Source organism: Nannospalax galili, unplaced genomic scaffold (assembly GCF_000622305.1).
Source record: "Nannospalax galili isolate Female #2095 unplaced genomic scaffold, S.galili_v1.0 scaffold488, whole genome shotgun sequence".
NCBI lineage: Eukaryota > Metazoa > Chordata > Mammalia > Rodentia > Spalacidae > Nannospalax > Nannospalax galili.
In genome coordinates, this window is record NW_008360316.1 from 3,014,983 (window position 1) to 3,037,851 (window position 22,869).

Sequence of the window (22,869 nt, forward strand, 5' to 3'; positions counted from 1 at the left end):
TTTCAGCTCTCTCTGCTTCCTGACTGTGAACACAGTGTGACTAGCTTCCTCAGCTCCCATAACCAAGACTCCCCACCACGATTCCCAGCCATGATGTCCCACTGTACCCTCAAACGGTGAGCCAAAAATAAGCCCCTTTTTTTCCTTATTTTTTCTAGGTATTTTGTTGGAGCAATGAGAAGAGTAACCAATTTGCCTCCTGTGTCCTAATATAAACTGTCATTTCTATAAATTTAGGTGTGATGAGATTCATGATTGGATTTCTCCTGTAGAGGGGTACAGGATCTGTGTGTGATTCACATATATGTATTCAGTAGGCAGGTGGTAGGTAGAGGAGTCAGGAAGCATTTCAAGATAGTAATAAAAAGCCCAGTGGGGTGTTATCATGTAGAAGAGCTGGGCTCTCAAGCAGCCACACTTGTATGTGCATACACATTCCTATGTACAAACGAGTCTGGATGCAGAGCACACTATAGTCAGAGAGAAGCAGTCAGCACATAAGCATGGTCCCATCTCTCATCACATTCACTAGCAAGAAAATATGACATCATTATCCAAAAGCTTCCAGAGAGTTCCTTTCCTGCTCACTGTGAGCAAGGTGAATCTGCTTAAGTCCTGGATAAGCCAGCAAGAGAGGGACAGGGAAATGATCCTGTTCCAGGAAAGGGACTAACACTGCGGTCAACTGCCTTCTTCTGTTTTGACTGAGTGTGGACTTTGCCTCTTACTTCCTCATTGACACAGGAGATGGAGGGGATAGAGGAAGGAACTGAAGAATTCACCTCTGAGAAGCAAGTCAGTCCTACTGGGAAGGATACATCCATTCAGAGACACACCTGCCTGCTGGTACAACAGCTACAGGAACGTGAAAGTACAGCTTCAGGGTCAAAACCACACCTCCAAATTTCACTTACCTTCTGTAGCAAAATATTCCAGATGGCATAATGTTTCATCCATGTACTTCGAGTCTTTTGAAAGTCTTTCAAAGATGACATTATCCTATAAAAAGAGGAAGCATTCACTGTGACTGGCAAACCCCAGAGTAAATCTTCCAGTTGGTACACCAAACACAGCTTTGTTTTCTAAGTGTTTACTTAATGGACACGAAAAGACTTGACTGGGCAAGGAAGAAAGCAGTTCTTGGCTGGGCTCAGGCACAAGCTTTGGAACACAAATTGGGTACGGATGTGCCCAAGAGAACCAAAATCTGTTAAGAATCTTAAAAGTCAAACAAAAACAATACTGGGGAAGATTCTGGGAGCAGAAAAATAATCAAGACCACTATAGTGCCCACATTTGCCCATATCTGCAAAACTATGACCTCAACCATACATAGGCTGAGTACCTCTTATTTTAATGCTTGGAATCAAGAATGTTTCAGATTTGGGATCTTTTCCAGATTTTAGAAAACATGCCTATATATACACATATATATTCAGATTTGGAATACAGCATATATATATATATGTATATGTATATATATATATACACACATATATGATGCTATATCTCAAGGATAGAAGCTAAGTCTAAATATTTATGTTTCATACATACCTTTACATACAACATGAAAGTAATTTTATAAACATTTTAACCACACCTACATTTAGACTGGAACTCATGATATGAGGTTAGATGTGGAATTTTCTATAAGTCAGTGCTTAAAAAGTTTTGGATTTGAGGTTGTTGGGTTTTTTTAAAACTGTATTACACTTATTTATTTGTGTGTGCACATGTGTGTGTTTGTGTGTGTGTATGTGTGTGTGTGTGTGCCCCACCACAGTGTGACTGTGGTGGTCAGAGGACATCCTGCAGGAGTACGTTCTCTCCTTCCACCACACAGGTCTCAGGAATTGAACTCACATTGTCAGACTGGGCAGCAAGTGCCCCTACCTGCTGAGCTATCTCACCAGGCTAGATTTGAGGATTTTTGTTCATTTGTTTTTGTTTTTGTTTTGTTTTGTTTTATTTTGGTCTTTATTGAGAATTTCATGCATGCATATAAGGTGTTTTGATCAAATCCATGCCCACTCCCTCCCCTCCAACATTCCCCCCTCTGAAGAGGTAACCCTAAAATCTTTTAGGGATTAGATAAGCTCCCAAATACTTCTGACATTTTGGAACATAGTATGTTGCCAAGAGGCCCAAGGACATTTTGACTTTTAGCCAAGAAACTGGCTACTTTTCTTTGGGGTCTTTTTACCCTAACTGCTTAGCCAATTCCTACCTCCTATTCTTATCACATCATCCTCTGAAGAGGTTACCCAAATTGCCAATAGGGTATCGGGACTTTCACTATTTAGTCCTGGCTGTTCTGGAACTCACTATATAGACAAGGTACTCTCCAACTCAGAGAACCACCTGCCTCTGTCACCCAAGTGCTGATATTAAAGGCATGGGTCATCATATCTGTGTGATTTGGGATTTTTTTTATTAGGATGCTCAACTTGTAACATCTTTATTAAGAAGTTGAAAGAGAAAAATGCATACACCAAATTACTTAAACACAACCCTGCTTGCTGATAATAGAAGTTCTCCTAAACAGGGTAGGAACAGACCAGGAGTCTTTGGATCCAGCTTTGATAAGAAAGTCTTTGGATCCACGTGGGCCCAGCTTACACCCCATGACTGAGATGCAGAATTGAGTGCATATACATCACAGATAATCTACCATAGAAATTGGTGTCTCAAGACACTGTTTTGTGTTTTTATTTTTTTGTTGTGGTTGCTGCTGCTGATGATGGTGGTACCACTTAAAAAAAAAACTAGCTCGGTTTTGGAGGGAGCAGGTTTGGATGAAATACACTTAGCAGCATTTTCATACCAACACTGTCCTGGTTTCATAGACTGCTGAGGCTTACAACAATAAGCACATAAACAGAGAGCTTAAAAACAATGCCATGTTGGGGCTGGAGAGATGGCTCGGTAGTTAAGAGCACTGGCTGCTCTTGCAGAGGATCCAGGTTCAGTTCCCAGAACCCACATAGCTGCTAATAACCATCTGTGTAACTCCAGTTCCAGGGGATCCAACAACGTCTTCTGACCTCCACAGGCACTGTATGTGTGGTACACTTACACACAAAGCAAGACTCATACACATAAAATAAAATAAAATTTAAAAATTTAAAACAATGCCATGTATGAATACAACCTCTATGGCTTTAACTTAAGCTTCCCTTATCATAAAAACAGATTTCTTTTATTGGTCCAAATTTAATGCCTTTAGAAGTCACATACATTACTCATCTTCAAAAAGCCCTAGTCATAGAGCTTTCCTAACCATAACTGGTAAAAGATTAGTGAGCTCTACAACCAAAGAATCTGACCTTGGTACAGTATCATACTCTTGACATAGTCCCAAAATAAATCTAATAATTAGTTCCTCCATCCCACAAAGCCACCATATAATAGGGTACCATTTTACAAGTAATATCATAAGTAATAATAGCTTTCCTTAGAAATAACATCTTTGGGGTTTAGTTACTATTAGGGCTATAGGAGAAAAAGCCAGAACTAGGAAACTGGCCAAAAGGAGTTGTGAAAATGCAACCACATGTGAACACCACCCTTATACCCACAGCATAGTGCTCTGCTCTGAATAAGAAAATGAAACATAACAGCTGGGAAGAACAGCTGCTGGAGGAGCAAGATCAGAACACTAAAAGATGACCACGAGTCATCATGAATGCCTTCTCCTTTTAGAGACACAAGACAATGGTGGTAAAACTGGAACTGGAATTCACTCGCAGCACTTTGCATAGCACATTAAGTTACTGTTTCCAAAACCCACCATTGACTCAAGGCAGGCTTTCCACTGCCCATTCTTAACCAATTCTGCCTTGAACCAACAGACTTCAGGGGCCTTTTAGGACTACGTCAGCTTTACAGTCGGCCTGAAAGAATTTTTCAACTTTGGGTTGATAAGAGGGATAATGTGACTAGCAGTTTGGAAAGCCGTGTATTAGGCAAAGCACCTTCAAAAACTCTGCCAAGTGAGACACATCACTGATACTTACAGCTCCCTTGCAGTAGAGTCGAAGTTGTCCTGATGGAGTTCGGACAATTACAGACATTCTTTTTCTGTCACTGTAAGAGTTTAAAAAAAAAAAGTTGTCACTCGTCTGCTTTAGCGGACCCACTGTCTAATAACTGACCACCAGTCACAATAGAAGGCAGCCATCTTAGAGATGGCCAAAGTCCATTTCTCCATAGCTTTTTCCTCAAAGTAGAGCTTACATTGTATGCCTCACTCTTCATTTATAGCAAATGGACATAAGCCTGTGCCTTGCTCTGCCATGAGAGCTCACTGCACAGTTATTTGCAAAAGAGGTAGAGCTGGAAACTTAGAGCATCAGCTATGTACACTGAACTGACTGCCAGCACTCTCTATGGGTGTTCTCTATTTTTTTTAATTTATTTATTATTTTTATTTTATGTGTATGAGTGTAATGCCTGCATGTAGGTAAGTGCACCTGTGTCATGCAATGCCTGCGGAGGACAGAAGAGGCTGTCAGATTCCCTGGAAATGGAGTTACGGACAGTTGTTAGCTGCCATGTGGGTGATGAGATTCGAACCCAGTTCTTCTACAAGAATAGTCAGTGTTCTTAACTGCTGAGCCATCGCTCCAGCCCCAAGGGTGTTCTCTATTTTACAGCTCAAAAACATCAAGTAACACCTCTAGTAAGTAGCAAAGTGGGAGCTTCAACATATTCTAAAAGCTGCTCATTATGTCTTTAAATTGCAGTAGAAGAAAATTCCCAATTCCTACACTCCTCCTCAGCCGGCACCAGCACACTTTCTCTCCTCCACTGCAGCACAGATCCTTTCTTGCACATTAGGTCAGCCCTGCTCTCTGAGCCTCAATGACTCCCACTGCCTGAAGTCCTCTGAACACTGCTCTTCGCCCACCTTTGCAATCTTGACTCACTTCCCAAACTAATCCCCTCATGTATCACCAGCACCAAGCATATAGGATTCACCATTCCCCTTTCCTATATATTCTGGTCTGTGCTGACACTTCATCCTCCAGAAATATACCCTAATAGAGGGCCCCAAACACCACCTCTGCAGCCTTTCCTTGTGAAGATTCTAACTCAACACTATAGAAATACCCCCAGTCCAACCCACAGCATTCTCTTGGATGGGTCTTCATTCTCTCCCACCACCTAGAAGTTGGGTGCTCTTAGCAAAGTCATCCAGGCTGTTTCAGTTTCTCAATATACAATGCAGAGTACCATCAGCTACTCCAAAAAATACTATAGGATGAAGGGGTGTCAGGAAAACGGTGCACCCACTAAAATGAAACAACCTATAACCACAACTGATGTTTCTGCTCTTACTCTCCCACTGCTTTTGAAAAACAGACCCTTCCATCCACATTCCCCAGTTACCACCCTTCTTGTCCAACCATTAACAGCTGGACATAGTTAATGCCCACAAAGCAACAATTTCCAATAAGAAACATTGTAGGAGACTGGAGAGATGGCTCAGTGGGTAAAGTGTTCACTGTACAAGCATGAGGTCCTGAGTTCAGATCCCTGGCACCTATGTAAAAATAGAGCACTGTAGTGTGCATCTGTAACCCCAGAACCTAGAGAGTGAGGATAGGCAGATCCTGGCAGCTCACTGTCCAGCTACTCTAGCTGGGCAGTGCACTCCAGGTTCAGTGAGAAACCCTTTCTTAATAAGGTGGAAAGTGATGACATATGACTATGACTTCAACCTCTGGCTTTCACATATCCATGTACAGAAAATCACACACATGCATAACACACACACACATACACACATACACACAAAGAAGAAGGAGATAAAAAGAGACACACAAATGTCTGGGGAGATATCTAATAGGGCTGGAACATCCACCCAGCAATATTACCCACCCCCACATAAACCACTGCTGTTGTTAACCATTCCCAGCTCTTACTGAATAGCTAACTCAAGGACTTCTCAACCACTAATATCCAAGCTTACAGTCCTAAACTAAGTACTAGGCAGAAACCATTTTCTTCAAGAGGATAGGAAAGTATTGACCTTTTAAAAACAGCTGATAAGCAGGCAGGGAAGCAATTTGTGAATTATTTAACAATGGAGTCTGAAAAATTACCTAATTGGGTTTCGTTTTCTTTTTCTTCAGTCTATAGCACAGACTTTCCTGGAACTCACTATGTACCCCACACTAGTCTCAAATTTGGGACAATCCTCCTGCCTCTGCTTTCCAAGGACTGGAATTATAGGTGTGAGCCACCATACCCACCTCTGTCTAATTTCAGTAAGAGGGAAAATTGCTTTTGAGACAACAACAGAACTTTGCTCTAGTGTTGGATGGCAGCTGTGCTAACCACTACACCACCAATGCCATATCTTTGTTCTAGTATTAACAGTCCAATGTTCAAAAGAGGAGAGAGACAAACATTAAAGATATGGTTCCTTACAATAAACAATGAATGATCCAGGGAACCCAAAGAATTCAGGAAACATTCCTAGGCCTTAAAGAAACTGTGCTGGGTCGGGGGAGGAGAAAATGGTCGTATGTAGACCAAGGCTATTCTTGATGGGAGAAGCTGATCCCATCTGCTGTGGTCACCTGTCAGTTTTTCAGATCTCCTGAGCAGTGCTCAGATGGAGGAGGTCTGACCTCATAGAGCCTGAACTGTGCCAATGAAAACAATGCCCTCACCACATTCTCCAAACCACACAGACATGCCTGCAGCTGCTGATACAACGCCAGCAGCTCTGGAAGGCAAAGAAAAAGGAGCTGAAGAAGTGCAACATCTCCTTCATTAAGAATAGAAAAAATGGCCTACTTTACTCTCTTTAAACGATATCTACAAACTTTCAGATGAGGGTTAGTAGAGTGGTGTTTATCATATTTAATACCTAAAAATAAATCATATCATACAATCAGGCAAATTCATATATTTAAGTATTTCATTTCAAGTGTATGAAAGAGATACATACCTGGAAAATTCTAGTACATTGAGAATTCCAAATGTCTGTTCCTGTCCCATCTGCAGGGAAAAAAAAACAAAAACAGGATCTTCTGTGATGGGCAAAGTATTAAAATCTCAAAGCAGTCACCCCCTCTCCATTACACACACACACACACACACACACACACACACACAGAGCCCCTCCCCTGCTCTAGCCCTCTGTATAGACATTCACAACATGTTCTGGTCTCTCACAGTCTTGTGGGGTCATAGCTCCCTCTTCTGGTAGAACGGTCTCATTTTCCTTTAGGCTCTGGACAGCTGTGTAGCCACACAGCACCACTGGGAACTTTGGGGCCAGCTTTGTTTGTGAATTTAGGGATCCACATATTTCATTAGGTCTATACCAAGACTGTATGACTAAGATCTCCAGCAGGGTCCAAGGAGCTACTCCGTTACAGAGCACATCAACTTTTTGCAGCACAACTTAGGATCATCACACTGAGACAGCATCATAAAAACCACCAACAGATTCATGCCAGATCTGCCGAAGGACTGTCTTCAAACTTGGGGAAAGACTTGGAATTTAAGAATTTGGGGATTTTGAATTTATAGACAAGGTATTAGGGAATCTGTATCTGCTTTTAGGGCAATTAATCAAATGTCCCTTTTCCTTGGGTTCTTTGCAGTTAAGAACGTCAGTGTTCACAAGGACATTGTATGTGTGTACCATGTTCGAACATTTAAATCTGATTTGTAGTGGAAGCAATGCAACCTTCAGCAACCAATACATCTAAGTCTGAATCTAGTTTCTGACACTGCTCTCTGTGCATGGTAAGGGCATTCTCCTCAGGTTTAAGAGATCATCGATGAAGGCACACAAAAATGCCACATCCATGGATAAATAATGCCACCTTCCCACTAGCTCTCTATTCTGGTTACATCCTGAAATACAACGGCCAGCTTCACCTTGCCTTCATCAGTCTTCTTCACCTCATCTACCAGCTTCCCCTTCATGCTCAGCCTGTCCCAGCTCTGTCAGAATGCTGATGCTTCAGGCACCCACTGCCACTACCCTGCTCATGTCAGGAGCCACCTCATGGATGTACCTTATACAATAACCTCACACAGTTCATGTGCTGCTGAGATGGTCACCAAGGACACTGCATGGAAGTAGTGGGTAATTAACGGGGAATTTGTGGTTCAACAACATCCTAAAATGAATGGGAACTTTAAATGATTACTTATGAGATCTAAATAACCGGGCAGCCTGTTTTTACCTTCAGAAATATGGACTTAAAGCTGTGGCAATGAGGGGTGACAGCCTGGCATTGAACACTGTGATGACCACACCACAGGCTCCCTGCTCCCCTGTATCTGGCACTGAACACTGTGATGACCACCCCACAGGCTCTCTGCTCTCCTGTGTATGTTGCATTGAACACTGTTGTGACCACACCATGGGCTCTCGGCTCTCCTGTATATGTGGCATTGAACACTGTCATGACCACACCATGGGTACTCTGCTCCGTGTATCTGACATTGTGAATCAAACAGACGCAGCTGTCACCTCCTCCTCTTCAGCTCATGTTCAGCCATATCCCCACCTCCTGCTTAAGCAGGAACACACATGAACCACCTAGACACCTGGAAAGTCTACACTTAGGGTAAAAAGTGTTCTCACACTGAAGGAGAGAATGACCTTCTTTTTTAAAAGCTACTATGAAGGAAATTCTCTGTTCAATCAGTATTCCGTCTCATTTTTTAATGATTACTCATTTCTCTAAGCTACATTTCCTCTGTTGATTGAAATAAAGTAAAAACAAACACAATTTGATCTCTGTACTCAAAATGAATGTGAAGATGCCAAGAAATGGGAACTTTGAATAAGGTATGATATTTTATATGTTTTGATAGCATGTGAATAAAAGAAAAACTGACTCGACCACAGCCCACTCAGGAACAATGTCAACTTCTATCATTTACAAATGGATTTCTAGTTCATTAAAGAGGCGTAGGTGCTTAAGGGTGCATTAAACTCAACACTATACTAGTCCATGCGTTTTTGACAAATCGAGGGTTGATAAAGGCAGAGGTGAGGAAAATCAGCAACTGGTCTAATTAGCCCAGACCATAGAAAACGCTGACCCTTCAGGTGGTCCACACCAGCACCTTCTAGCCCTAAGCATCATTTTCGCCTGCTGCCCTGCCCTGTCCCCAGATCTCCTGATACAGACTGAGTAGCTACAATCCAAAATGTTTCAAAATTCAAAGACTTTTTAGCACCAGCAAATGTATAACTCTACACTTGACCTCACGTGGCTGATAACAGTCGAAACACGGGAGCGCTGAAAGTATAAAATAACTTGCAGGGTATGTGAGGTATGTGTGAAACATAATATAGGATGTTGGCCCCAGCTTTCAGGACCAAGTCTCATCAGTCTTAAAAAGGAGTTAGACATGAGGTAACAAGAACACTGTGTCTGGGTAACTGTGTCTCAACAATTAAACAGCCTTGGAGGTAGGTTTCCATGACATCAAAACCCAAAGGACTAGGGTACTGTCTCACACATGTGCACCAATAACACTAAAAATCCCAGTATATCATTTACACACCATAGCTTTGACCTCCCCCAACACACTGTTCCAGTTGTGGACTCTTCTAGATGATCATGGGAAGAAATGTCCTAAAAGGGAGATCTAATCTAACATGATTTGGGAGGGAAAAATGGGTTGCCTTACCTCATGAATATGCCACCAACATCATAAATATTCATACAACTTATTTAAAATCCACAGCGCAGACCGTTCTGGGTAACTACCCACTTGGGACATGCCACTCCAAGCTCTTTTTGGAGCGTTCCCTTGGCTTTGCCTTCCTAACAACCCTCTGCTTAAACTGCTATTGTCTTGCAACTGAATTCTGCCCTTCAGGAAGACAAGAGCTGACAGACTCCTGTAACAACTTCAGAGGGAGAACATACTCATACAGATAAGAGAAATCTTACACTCCAACTTCTTTCTCTCATAGCCAAAGAATGGCCTGAGGCCCTACTGTGCAACCATACAAGTGACGAGGCTACAGATATGCAGGACCAGCCTTAGAAGCACTAAGCACTTCTGCTGGACAATAGGAGTAGACTGACTATAAACAATTTCACACCAGTGACTCTGAGGAAGCACTTTAAGAGGAAAACCATTGCAGCACAAAACAACAGGACTAATCTACTACATCCCATGCAACCTTGGTGTTCCACAGAGTGTTTCAAATCTAATTTTTCACTGAAAGACAAATAGAAATTTAGCCATTGTATTTGCAATAGACACACTATCTCAAATACACAATATTCCGAAAAGTAGGTCCCTTACCGCTTCTATGATGACTGAGTACGGCGTTCTGGCTGTAAAGACGAAGCCAAGTTTCTTAGCTCCTTTTACCAAGGCGGCTTCATCTGTCAGTGAAACACAGGTTAATCTCTTGTTATGACAGAATTCTGTAGTGTCATGATTCAAGTTATCTCCACGCCCACACTTGGTTAATGGAGTTTGTATTATTTGCACAGTAGCAAGGGCTCAGGAGAGAAGTGCTTAATCTTACTACCACCAGGATTTGAAATGAGCACTTCTGCTAGACATGGGAGTAGACCAAAAACTAAGTCACCAGGATCGGTGTGATTTGCACTCCTGCCATGCTCTGCCGGGATCAAGTGTTCTCTAATCATCTTAAGGAAAATTCTCACTGACTGAATATTTTTCAGCAAAGCTGTGCTTTGGTTGCAACACTTTGTGATTTAGAGTCCCCTGAAGTGAGCAAAGAGCTCTGCTCTGATGCTCCATGGGGTGTGAAGGATGAACCAGCCAAGAAACCAGCCTGGTTTTCTCTTGAGAGCATTGTCCTGCCCAAGATTTTATGCTGGGAAATGCAAGATAGCCTGAGCGTGTCCCACCACCAAAGTACCATAAATCAAGACAGTCCAGTACCAGCTTTCCTGAGTTTTAACACCTGTAACCATGACCTGGAGATGGTGTGAGGCCAGGGGCAAACAGCAAGTCTCTGTGGGACAAGCTGCACCACAGCATCTTCCAAAAATAACTGCAAACACTCAAGTCTCCAGAAAAGGGGCCAGCAAGGCACACCGAACGACAGCCTCACCTGGGGAGGAAGCCTGATAGATGATGTCATCTCCATCCTTTTCAGGGACCACGGTGTGACACACAGCCAGCAGGGTGAGGAACTCTTGTATACAAGGGGCTGTGGGCTATAAGCAGAAGACCCAGTTAGCCAGTCACCACACTGTTGATACACAGTGGATTCAAGTTATTCCCTGCTTAAGATCCAGTGAGGGCTCTCTACTCTCTTTCGCATGGAGTTCAGACCCTCAGCTGGAGCCTAGGCCACCCTTGAACTGACATTTGCTCTCCATGGAGCCCACCTTCTGTCACTCTGGTCTTTGAACAAGGCACATTCTTTCTCAACATCCCTTCACAGCTGCAGGCCTCCACCTACGTTCACGCTCCTGTATAAGCACTTTTCACCTGACCAGCCCATCGCCCCATATCATCAGGGGAGGGTCAGAGCTGCCAACCCTCTTGCAACTCCCACAGTTCCCAGCCTTGCTCCCATGCTTTTACAGCACACAGGCAGGATCCCCAGGGACAAGTAGGTTAACCGCCTTCCTCCCTGTTATGTCCCCAGGCCCAGTGAATAGAATACCCAGTGTGCATGGAGTCACCAGAGCCCTGCCCTTCCCACCCTGCCATGTTGGTTTGTGTTCTGCATGTCTGATCTTTATTATCTGCACACTAAAAGTCAGGGCATCCCTGTTTAATTCAATTTCCTTATCCTCCTCAAGAAAAATATCCTATGACTTTAACTGGAATCTAAGAACACAATATGCCTTCCTATTCATTAAAGACTTCTCAGTCCTGGCTTATATTATTTATTTGCTCAAACACAGTTGAGTAACTAGTGTACATCAAACATTGTGTTCACTGAGGTTTGGGGCACTGGACATGAGTACTGTGGGACAGCAGGACACACCAATACTGTGTCTGATCTCCTGAGCTTTGGTAACAGCAGAGCCCTAAGGCCAATTAACTAATCAGGCTGGAAGCAAATGACCAGTTAAGTTATAACCTAGTAGTTGGTGGGCTAAGCCAGTGAAGCTGTTTCCTCTGGCCCACCTCTGCTTTTATTTCTTTTACCTTGCTGGGGAGCAAATTCAGGGCCTCCACACAATGCTAGACAAGCACCGTATCACTGTAGATACACATGGGAGCTGGATTCCAGACATGTCTGCCTAAGATCCAGTAAGGGTTCTGTACTCTCTTTTGCACAAAGTTCAAACCCTTCCTGGACACCAGGTCATCCTGGACCTGACACACCTGGTGCTGGAATCTTTCTTTATCCTCTTTCACTTTGTTTTATTTTTCTTTACGCAAATAGACTACTAAATTCTATTGATCTAAAGAAATTTCCTCTTGAAAACCATACAAAGCATTTTATCTACTGCTTTCTATTTTATGAATCTGATTTCCATTATATTTTACAGTGGTTTACTGTCAGGATTTAAGATGGAAATGTTGGTTGGTGGATTTCAGTGGTGGTGGTATTGGGTTTTAATTTCATCTCTAGCTGTAACTGCACTTTTATTTGCCTCTCCAAGATTTTTAAGGCAGCCATTTACATGGCCTGCAGCAGATCCTAGTTTTCCTTTTTCTTCTCACTAGACAAGCTTGCACAGTTCTCCAGCCTGCACCTGCATCACTAGCACTCCAAGGGCAGGGCATCCTCTTCCTGCTAGCTGTGCCTGCTCCTTGGACAAGATGTGGGCCAGCAAGGGGCATAGCCTGCAGAGCCTCTTGGGAGATCACAGCACTGGGGCATTTGTGGGCAGCTCCCTTGAGAGACCAGAGGCAAGTTCCTTGTTGCCAGCTCATGGTGCTGTTCCAGGGACGAAGGAGATAGCACTGGATGGCCTTGGGTCTCCCTAGGTGGGCTCAGGCCCCTACTCTGTTTAGGAGTCTCGCCTCTCAGCTGGTGCTTCTGCCTAGTGGCTGAGGGTCATCAGGATGCCCACCTGCAAAGGGGGCAATGCAGAGGGACCTGGCAGGTGAGATAGGAAGCCAGCAAGGAAGAGGAAGGGGTTTCTCTGTGCCTGTCCAATATGCTCCTAACCTGTACCCCACCTTATTTAAAAAAAAAAAAAAGACAAGGGGTGATAAACTTTGTGCCCTGAGCATATTTCAATGCCAGTGTCTTCCATGCGACCCTTTGAAACAGGTGACTAGACTTGAGATGTAGTAAGGTCTACCTGCCTCCTTGTTTCTTGGAAGGGACTAGGGGTTAGGTTGGGGTTAGGGTTGGGTTGGGGTTTTAGGGTGGTTATAAATGGATGATTGCCACAAAAGAGTTTTTAGTTTCTTCTCTGACCTGTGATTATGACAAGGACAATATTACAGAAGCAAGTGACAGCTATTCCCTCGGCTGCTGCTTATTAGCCCATGTGAAAAGAAAGTGTACCTTAAACTGTACTTGAGGGAAGTCAAATAAGTGAGATTAGAGAATTTACAAATTCTTGAAGGCCCCCTAAATGACAAAGTTTACGTAGAAGTACTTTGAGAACTGGACTTCGGGGCTGCCTTCTGCATGTGAGAACTATCTAGTCCCATGAAACAACATATTGCCTTTGACCTTACAGCAAATAAGTGAACCTAACAGTGACATACTTTCTAAGTCATAAAAAAGACCCACATAGCCATTCTCATTGTTCCTCCTCTACCTTGAATGGTGGACCACACAAAATCCACAAAGACAAAAAGGAAAACAAAATGCCCAGAAAATGTTCATCTACCTACGGTTCTCTATGTACCCTGGCATTCTATAATAAAATATGGGAGCCAAGTGTGGCAGCTCATGCCTTTAAGCCTAGCCACTCAGGAAGCAGAGGCAGGCATATCTCTGCAAGATCAAGGACAGCCTGGTCTATGTAGCAAGTTCCAAGTTAGCTGGGGCTACAGGGAGACCTTGTCTCAAAAAATCTAAATAAATAAATAAACAATTAATGGAAAAAAGAGAGAAAATTTATCTAAATCCCACAGACGTTTGTAATACATTTTTGACAAATGGTACATGTTTTAAAAAATTAACATTTTTTTCTGTAACTTCCAAGAAGAAAATCTTTTTTCTTCAAAGCTGAAAATTTTTCATAACTTTGAAGAATTAGTTGTTTATTGAAGAATTTATGTATGTATGTATGTATGTATGTATATGTATACTTTCCTAGAGGCTGAGGTATTTTCACGATAGTAAAATAAACATATAACACTAGCACTTTTACCATTATAAGTGTACCAATTCAGTGCCATTAAGTACATTCATAATGGTAACTCTACCACTAAACTCTGTACTAGAGCTTCTGAATCACCCCCAAAAGAAAGTGTGTGCCCATTAAGTCACTCTTCCCCATTCTCTGTCCCCCTTACTTCTTCGTGATCACTCTCCTGTTTTCTGTTTCTATGACTGTCTGCAATCTGTGCTTCATATAAATGAAGTCATACAATGTTTGTCATTTGGGCCACTGTACTTTTAATAGCTCCAAAATACTGTGTAACTAGAAGTGGATACTTTCTGTTTGATGCACTTAAAATTGTTTTATACACCAAGAATATTAAGAAACATACAAGTGATTTTTTTTTCTTGAGAATGCAAGCTCATAAGTCTGAGGCACAATGATGCAAAAGAAATCATAGAATGGGGAACGTATCACACAGATTCAGAGTTGCTGGTAAGCAACGCAATCAACGATTTTAAGAATTGTCCTTTGACATATCCTTAGGTTAACCCTGCCTAAAAGCCAAATCCAGTCCTGGCCATCAACCCACACTCTGAATGACCCAGAGACCCAGAAATGGTGACTCAGAAAAGTGAAAGTTCTAAAGCAAACAGAAGTCTTCCCTTGAGAGAAATGTTTTCTTGGTCAAATGCTTTAAATTCAGTCAATGACATGATCATAGCTGAAATCCTCAAATTCTTCCTTCTTCCCAGCTACATACATACATAAATGATTAAGTGTTCTAAGAGGCCCTGTATTTAAACTGCTGAAAATAGTATATTTTAGCACAAACTACATCTTACCAAAGAAAAATGGTGTTCTTTATTATTTACAGGGAAAGTAGATATTAAATGTCAAAGGGCTTCATTAATCCAACAGCCCCCAGATAAAGATCTCAGAAAGATTCAAGGATCCAAGAAATCATAAAAATATCCTATATAGCCAGGCGTGGTGGCATACACCTTTAATCCCAGCAATCAGGAGGCAGAGGCAGGAGGATCTCTGGGAGTTCAAGGCAGCCTGGTCTACACAGTGAGTTCCAGGTCAGCTGGGGCTACATGGAGACCCTGTCTCAAAAAGGCAAAAAAAAAAAAAAAATTCCACATAGGGAAACAGGATTTTGCTGAAAACTAGCAAATAAATTCCCAGATCAATGGCCTTGATACACGTGTTCTGAACTGTGAGTATACACATGTTCAGTACTGTGAGTACTGAAATACCCTCAAAGTCTCAGACTGGATTTAAGTCCCTCCCCAGGAGGAAACTCATGCCTGACACTGCAGATCTGGCCAGGAACCCATGCTTGGGAGCTCATAAACTCAAGGGAAGAACCTGCTTCTATTATTTTGCTAAATTGACACAATACTAAGCTACTTTTAAAAATATTTATCCCTGTATCCATATATTAAACCAGCTCTCAGTTCTCATTAGAGAACCTTCTATTGTGGTGGACAGTGGTTAATTCAGACTGAGAACTAGTCAAAGTACAGAGTCTGTGGAGTGCTCAGCCATAAATGGGACATCTTATTCACACTACCACCCCCCCATCCCCCATTGCTGGGATTACACATGTTACCATGCTTAGTCTGCAGAAAGATTCTAAGAGCCGGAGGTTGGGGAATACTGCCTGCAAACAGTGTCTTCTGGACTCAAGGGCAGTTACACTCACAACTCACAACAGCTGTGGTTGCCTGCATGTGCTCTGCACAAGTTCAAGCAGGTTAGCATTCCAACATGAATAGGGCTTGCCCTAGCTGTGGTGCTATTGAAACTTGGTGGCTGCTGGGGATGTGAGAGTTAGTTTCCTTTAAGGATGTGGCCCCTGGTAGAGTGACCATGCTCCGGTGGGTGGACCCATACCCAAGAATATGTGTGCATCACAAATTGGACTTGATGGGTTACTATTTTTTTTTAAAGGCACAAAGTTGGGAGAGGTGAGAAGGTGAGGGTGGATCTGGGAGGAGTTGGGGGAGGAGTGGGGAGTGAATATGATCAAAATACATTATATGAAATTCTGAAAGAAGTAATACAATATATTCTAAAAATACCTGAGATAACCCTTAAGTTGCTTTTGTCAGATATTTTGTCACAGCAATGAGTCAAGCAGCTAATATACCTATGTAATAGGATTCTTTTGAATGTCTTTTTTATTTCTTCCCCTAATGCCCAGAGCAAGGTGTTTATTATAAAAGAGACTTTAAAAAGGAACAAAGCCTTTTATTGAAATGGGGATCCAGTGGTATGCTTCTGTTCCTAGCCCTGAATTCCACAGTACCGTGCCCTGTGCTCTTCCTGGTCTTGCCTACTTCATCTGTTGACTGGTGCTGGGAAACAAATCTGTGAAGCTTGACCAAGAGCAGACTCCTCGACTTGTCTATGTCAACCCCGATAGTCCTCTTCTGACTGTTCATCAGCTCACCAGCTTCCTATCAGCCTCCACTTGAATACCTGTTTCCTCTTTCAAAATGTGTGTCCACACAGTGCCCTAGTTTCTTTAGTATCTTTGATGAAAACCATATTCCTCCAGAAAAGGCTTTTCTGCTTGGAGAACCTTTGGCCTAGTGGATGGATCTACCCCTAAGGCCAAAATGCAAGATGAGGCCTCTTCAATACTTGTGATTGTGGTAGTACATAGAAGTCTACTGAGTCCTCCATGGGGTCTGGGACATGCCCTCACTTCACCCCAGTGCTGGGTCAGAATAAACAACATGGCAGCTCCTGGACATGCTTGGCTGCTTAGGATCATTAGTCAAAGTATTAACAAGCCAGCTCTGACTGTTATGGAGGAAAGATTTTCTCGTTGTCAAACAAATAAGGAAAAAGGTTTACTTATTTGTTTAAATGTCTTGCAGTTCTGGAACTCAAACCCTAAGCCTTACAGATGCTAGGCAAAAGATCTACTAGTAAGCTACACACCGAACCCATAAAAGTTTTAGATGTATCTATCGCTCAACAAATATTGGAAAGATACACTTTACATTTTGTTCAAGTGTACTTATCTTTAAATTTAGATTTCCCTCACAGTGCCAGTCACGGGTTATGAGTTACTAGTCAAGAAGGGCCCCAGAGATCTCCAAAACAAACACAAGTTATAGTCACTGCCCTTGTTTACCCACCATTAACCACATGGCAAGACCTTATTGCTGAAGGCACCATACACATACTAGGGCATACACATAGCACAAGAAGGTGCTATAGAGGCTGCTGAGGGAGAAAAGACATCAATGTCTTATTTATCATTGGACCCCATATGTTATAATATCAACCTGGTAGGCAAGATGTGCCCACCAGTGCAATAGTGGCCTGACTGTTAAGAGCAACCAGCTGCTCTCTGATTAAATTTGAGGCCTGCTCCACAGGAAAGAATTCATACCTGGTACTGTAAACCTAGTCAAAAGTCCATGACTGGAGAGGTTATAAGCTGAAACTTACTATTACTTTTTTGCTAAATAGTCATGTTGTCAGAGTTTCTCATAAATATTTCTGTCAATACCCATAGGCCTTGATCAGAGAAGCTTCCTTTTGTAGTGGGCAGCAGTGAATGCAGAGACTGATAATTGGTCAAAAGTACTGAGAATAAGTGACTGTGGGTGCTCAGCCCTAAATGGACCATCTTTACCAATAACTTCTTCCTCTCAAGGCTCAGGAACATCACAAAAGAGGGGCAGAAAGAATTTAAGAGCTGGTAGATAGGGAGAAGTGCTGTGAAATGCAATCTTTGGGACATGCCATGGCTACTGCATTCATGAACTCACAGCATCTGTGCTTACCTTCACAAGACTTGTATAAGATCATCCAGCATGGCTGGGGGTGGGGGACCTCATGAGATCCTATCCCTAAATTGAAGAGCTATGGGAAGTTAATAGCTGCTGGGGGAGGGAGAATCACTCTTCTTTGGGGGTGTGGCTGCTGGTAGTGTGCTCATGCTCTACACCCATGCACATATGCTCAGCACTAATTAGGTTTAGTGAGTTACTTAAAAAGAAAAAGGAAGAGGACATGAAGTTGGGAGGAGAAAGTGTGGGGAGGGAGGGGGGATCCAGGAGAAGATGCAGGGGAGTGGATATGATATTTCATTGTATACATGTATGAAATTCTTATAGAATAAATGAAAAATGGATGAATAAATTTGGATTTTTATTCTGAAAAAATTGATCATATTAGATCCAATTTATACTGATAAAACTGGTTACAAAATGTTTTGATCATGGAATACTTTTCTAAATTGGTATGTAGCCTTAAAACCAGAAACTGTACTGATACACCCTTCAGTTAATCCTGGTGTGCTTCCACAGCTGACGTATCACAAGTCCTAGTCGAGTGTGAACATGAGCCATGCACAGTGGTACACACCTGGAGTCTCTGGTACTCAGGACATTTAGGCAAGAGGACTGTTGGATCCCAGGAGTATGGGGGCAACCTGGGCAGCATAGTGAGATCCCATCACATAAAGCAAATAGAATCTAACAGATTTAGGTTCTGAGCCTTGTTTCCACATTCACCTGCTCAAGAACTTGTGAACAACTGATCTTTCTGTAGAAAGCCTGTCATTCTTGTTTTCTTAAAGTACCTGGTTAAAAGACACATGAGGGACAACAAGGTATCTCAGTGGGTAAAAGCACTTGCTGTGCAAGCCTGATGACCTGATTTCAATCCCTGGAGCCCACATAAAGGTGGAAGGAAAGAACTAACCAATTCCACAGAGTTGTCCTCTGACCTCCCCATGCACACTGTGGTATCTGTGTGCCTGCACACATTATACACATACATACAATAATTAATAAAAGATTACATGGCCTCTTAATTTCATAGCTATGAAGAAACAGCAACAGAAATCAGAACTATTACAAAATTCTAACATTGATCTTGGTTTACTACTTTATAACTTTACCACACACTTAAATTCAGCTTTACACTGATTTGTGCACAATGTTTACTAAGAGCATGTGCTTAAGACCACTTTCCTGAATTATTAACATCATAAAATTGATACTCCATCTTTTCCTGGTTTCTAATATTATCATTTTCAACACACTGCACATATGTTACATAAACATCAGCGAACCACAAACCATTCTGTGTCCTAGAGGTAAAACAGTGCACTCACATGTTGATCCTCAATGTTCTTCAACAGCCTGGGATCGTTAAAGTCACATGAATCACCACAGCAAGGAGTCATCCGACTGCAAGAGAGAACAAACGCCATTCTTCATTTCAAAAGTTCTGGTTCAGATAGCTCACATCTAGTGAGACTCTGCCCTCAAAAAGAACCACCAGGCTGGAGAGGCATCTCAGGGGCTAAGAACACTTGCTGTTCTTCCAGATGACTCAGGGATCAATTCCCAGCACCCACATAGCAGCTCTGTCACCCTCTTGTGGCCTTCGCAGGTATTACAGACATACCAGGCTACATACTGGCAATCAAAACACTTGTATAAATAAAAATAAATAAATCATTTAAAACAGAATCACACATAAACAGCCCCTAGTCATACATTCAACATTTAAGTATTTGTTATACTAAATATTGTGCCAAGCCTCAAGACAGTAAATCCCTAATTTTGCTATAAGTAAAATATTTTATAAATTCTTAAAAATAAACATAGCTACGAGGGGAAAAAACAGGAAGTAAAGATCAATACTATGACTCTGTTGTTTGAGTTGGTCCTTGATGAACTACCAGGGAAAACTCCAAGAGTGTCTGCTCAAAGTAAACAAGAGGAATTACTGTACTGTACATCATCATCTATGGCCAGAGTGCATATGTAGGAGAGAGGGTGGCCAACAGTTACCAGAAAGGAAACTGATGCCTGTGAGCTACCAGACTGGAGCAAACATATGGGGTCACACATACTGATCTCCCTAAACCCCTTCTTCAAACCCACAACAATGAAAGAAGCAAGGGCAACACAGCTGATATCATTCCTAATTCTGAATGAATACCAGAGTTTAATACAGCAGATAAAAAGCAACCAACAGCTTGCAAGGAGAGCATATTACATGTCAACTGATACCCCTGTGGAAAACTAGGATGGCTGAGGAATGGTACTATGAAATTCCAGTAAGGGGGTGCAGGATACCTATAAGGGATGTCAGGTACCTGTGAAGGATGTCAGATATATATGAGGAATGTGAGATATCTGTGCAGGATGTCAGGTACCTGTGAGGGGCATGACATACCTGGAAGGGGTGTGAGGTACCTATAAAAGACGGGAGGTTCGTGAGAAGGATGTGAGGTACTTGTTAGGAACATGAAGAATCTGTGAGGCATAGGGAAAACAGAGGACAGGACAGATTCCAAGTCTACCTGAGAAACATTCAGCCTACAAGAGCCCTCCCTCATCCCATGCAGACAGACAAGACAAACTGGCCCTGATCCTAGATTATCACTCTGTGCACTAAAAAGAATTAAGTTAACAAGCAAAGAAAGGACACAAAGGAACTTTAATACAGATTGCTAAATGAAATAAGTTAATGTAATCAGACTACATGCTATAAGATTCCAACTCTGAAATTCTGAAGAAAGCCAAGCTATGCAAACAGTCAAAAGCTCAATGACTGCCAAGGGTGGAGTGCTGATGGAGGGTGAATAGGCAGGATGCAGAGAGTTTGGAGCAGTGGAAATATTCCCAGTGGATGCATGTCATTATACATGCACAGGATGTACAGCACTGAGTGACTTCCATGTCAAGTGTGGACTCTGGGGGGTCACAAGGTGTCTATGTTGGTTCGAAGATTGTACCAAATGCAATGATGGGGGATTTTTCAGAGTAGAGGTCATGGATTGGGGCAGGAATCTTACAGGAAATATCTGTGTTTTTATAATTTTATTTTTAAAAAAGTCTTAAATGATTAAGATGATTGGTTTTACATTTTGTATGTTTTCCACAGTGAAAAATATTTTAAAATCTGAATGCACAGCCAATGATCACCAGGTTTTTGTTTTTTTTTTTTTCAAAAAAAACCAAACTATAAGCAAAACCATGCTGAGGCAGGGGTTGGATACAGAACAGAGGAAATGAACAAAGATTTGAAGAATGCTCCTAATTTAAAAAATTATTAAGGAAGACAAAAGGAGAAAATAAAGCAAAATAATAGTGAGAGATATCATATCATATCATCTGCAAATGGGATAATTTGATCTCTTCTTTTCCAATTATTACTCCTTTAATTTTTTTCTCTTGTCTTATTGCTCTTGAAAGTGTTTCAAGCACTGTGTTAAAGAGAAGTGGAGATAGTGGACAGCCTTGTCTGAGTCCTGATTTCAATGGGAATGCTTCCAGTTGTTCTCTATTTAGAATGATGTTGGCTGTGGGTTTGTTATATGTGGCTTTAATTATGTTGATATATGTTCCCTCCAGTCCAGTTCCCTCTAGGACTTTGAACATAAATGCATGTTGAATTTTGTCAAAGGCCTTCTCTGCATCTACTGAGATGACCATGTGGTTCTTTGAGCCCATTTATATGATTTATGACATTTACTGACTTATGCATATTGAACCATCCCTGCATATCCAGAATAAAGCCGACTTGATCATGGTGGATGATCTTTTTTATGTGTGTCTGTATGTGGTTTACTAGCATTTTGCTGAGAATTTTTGCTTCTATGTTCATTAAGGATATGGGACTACAGTTTTCTTTTTTTGGTTGTATCTTTACCTGGCTTTGGTGTTAGAGAGATGCTGGCTTCATGGAAGGAATTTGGAAGTTCTCCCTCCATTTCTATCTTTTTGAATAAATTAATTAGTATTGGATGTAGATCTTCTTTAAATATCTGGTAGAATTCTGCTGTAAATCCATCTGGTCCTGGGCTTTTTAATCAGGAGGTTTTGTATTACTGTTGTTAAGGGTCTGTTTAAGCCAAAAATTCCACCAGAAAATGCCTAGAAATTATTAACACATTCAGTAAAAATGGCAGGTTACAAAATTAGTCTACAAAAGTTGGTATCCTTTCTATATACCAATAACAAGTAATCAGAGAAAGAGTACATGGAAACACTCCCCTTCACAATAGCTGAAAATAAAGTAAAATATCTCAGACTAAACCTGACCAAAGACATTAAAGAGCTCTACAATGAAAAATTTAAATCTTTAAAGAAAGAGATTGAGGAAGACATCAGAAGATGGAAGGACCTCCCATGCTCATAGATTGGAAGAATTAATATTGTGAAAATGACCATCCTACCAAAAGCCATTTATAGATTCAATGCCAATCAAAATCCCCATGACATTTTCACAGAACTGGAAAAAATTCCTAAGATTCATATGGAAACACAAAAGATCTCAGATAGCTAAAGCAACCCTGAGCACTAAGAGCAATGCTGGGGGATTATTATTTCAGATTTTAAACTGTATTACAGAGCTATAGTCATAAAACAACATGGTACTGGCACAAAAATAGACCCATAGATAAATGGAACAAAACTGAAGGCTCAAATATGAGTACATGCAATTTCAGCCACCTGACATTTGACAAAGGGGCCAAGAACATTCACTGGAGGAAAGACAGCATCTTCAGCAAATAGTGCTGGCAAAACTGGATCTCCACCTGTACAAGAATGAAACTAAACCCCTATCTTTCACCTTGCACAAAAGTCAATTC

The 22,869-nt window shown here is 41.7% G+C and overlaps 1 protein-coding gene across 1 annotated transcript in view; it reads right to left on the bottom strand.

Annotated features, from left to right (window-relative positions):
• Atp8a2 (ATPase phospholipid transporting 8A2) overlaps positions 1-22,869 on the bottom strand; it is a 604,547-nt gene that overhangs the window by 486,462 nt on the left and 95,216 nt on the right. Inside the window, exons 15-20 of the mRNA XM_008824989.2 lie at positions 19,375-19,450; positions 11,087-11,192; positions 10,303-10,385; positions 6,962-7,011; positions 4,017-4,086; positions 915-999 (exon numbers count right to left, since the gene is read on the bottom strand). Of these exons, the coding sequence (XP_008823211.1) occupies positions 915-999; positions 4,017-4,086; positions 6,962-7,011; positions 10,303-10,385; positions 11,087-11,192; positions 19,375-19,450 (470 nt within the window). The remainder of the gene's footprint in view (positions 1-914; positions 1,000-4,016; positions 4,087-6,961; positions 7,012-10,302; positions 10,386-11,086; positions 11,193-19,374; positions 19,451-22,869) is intronic.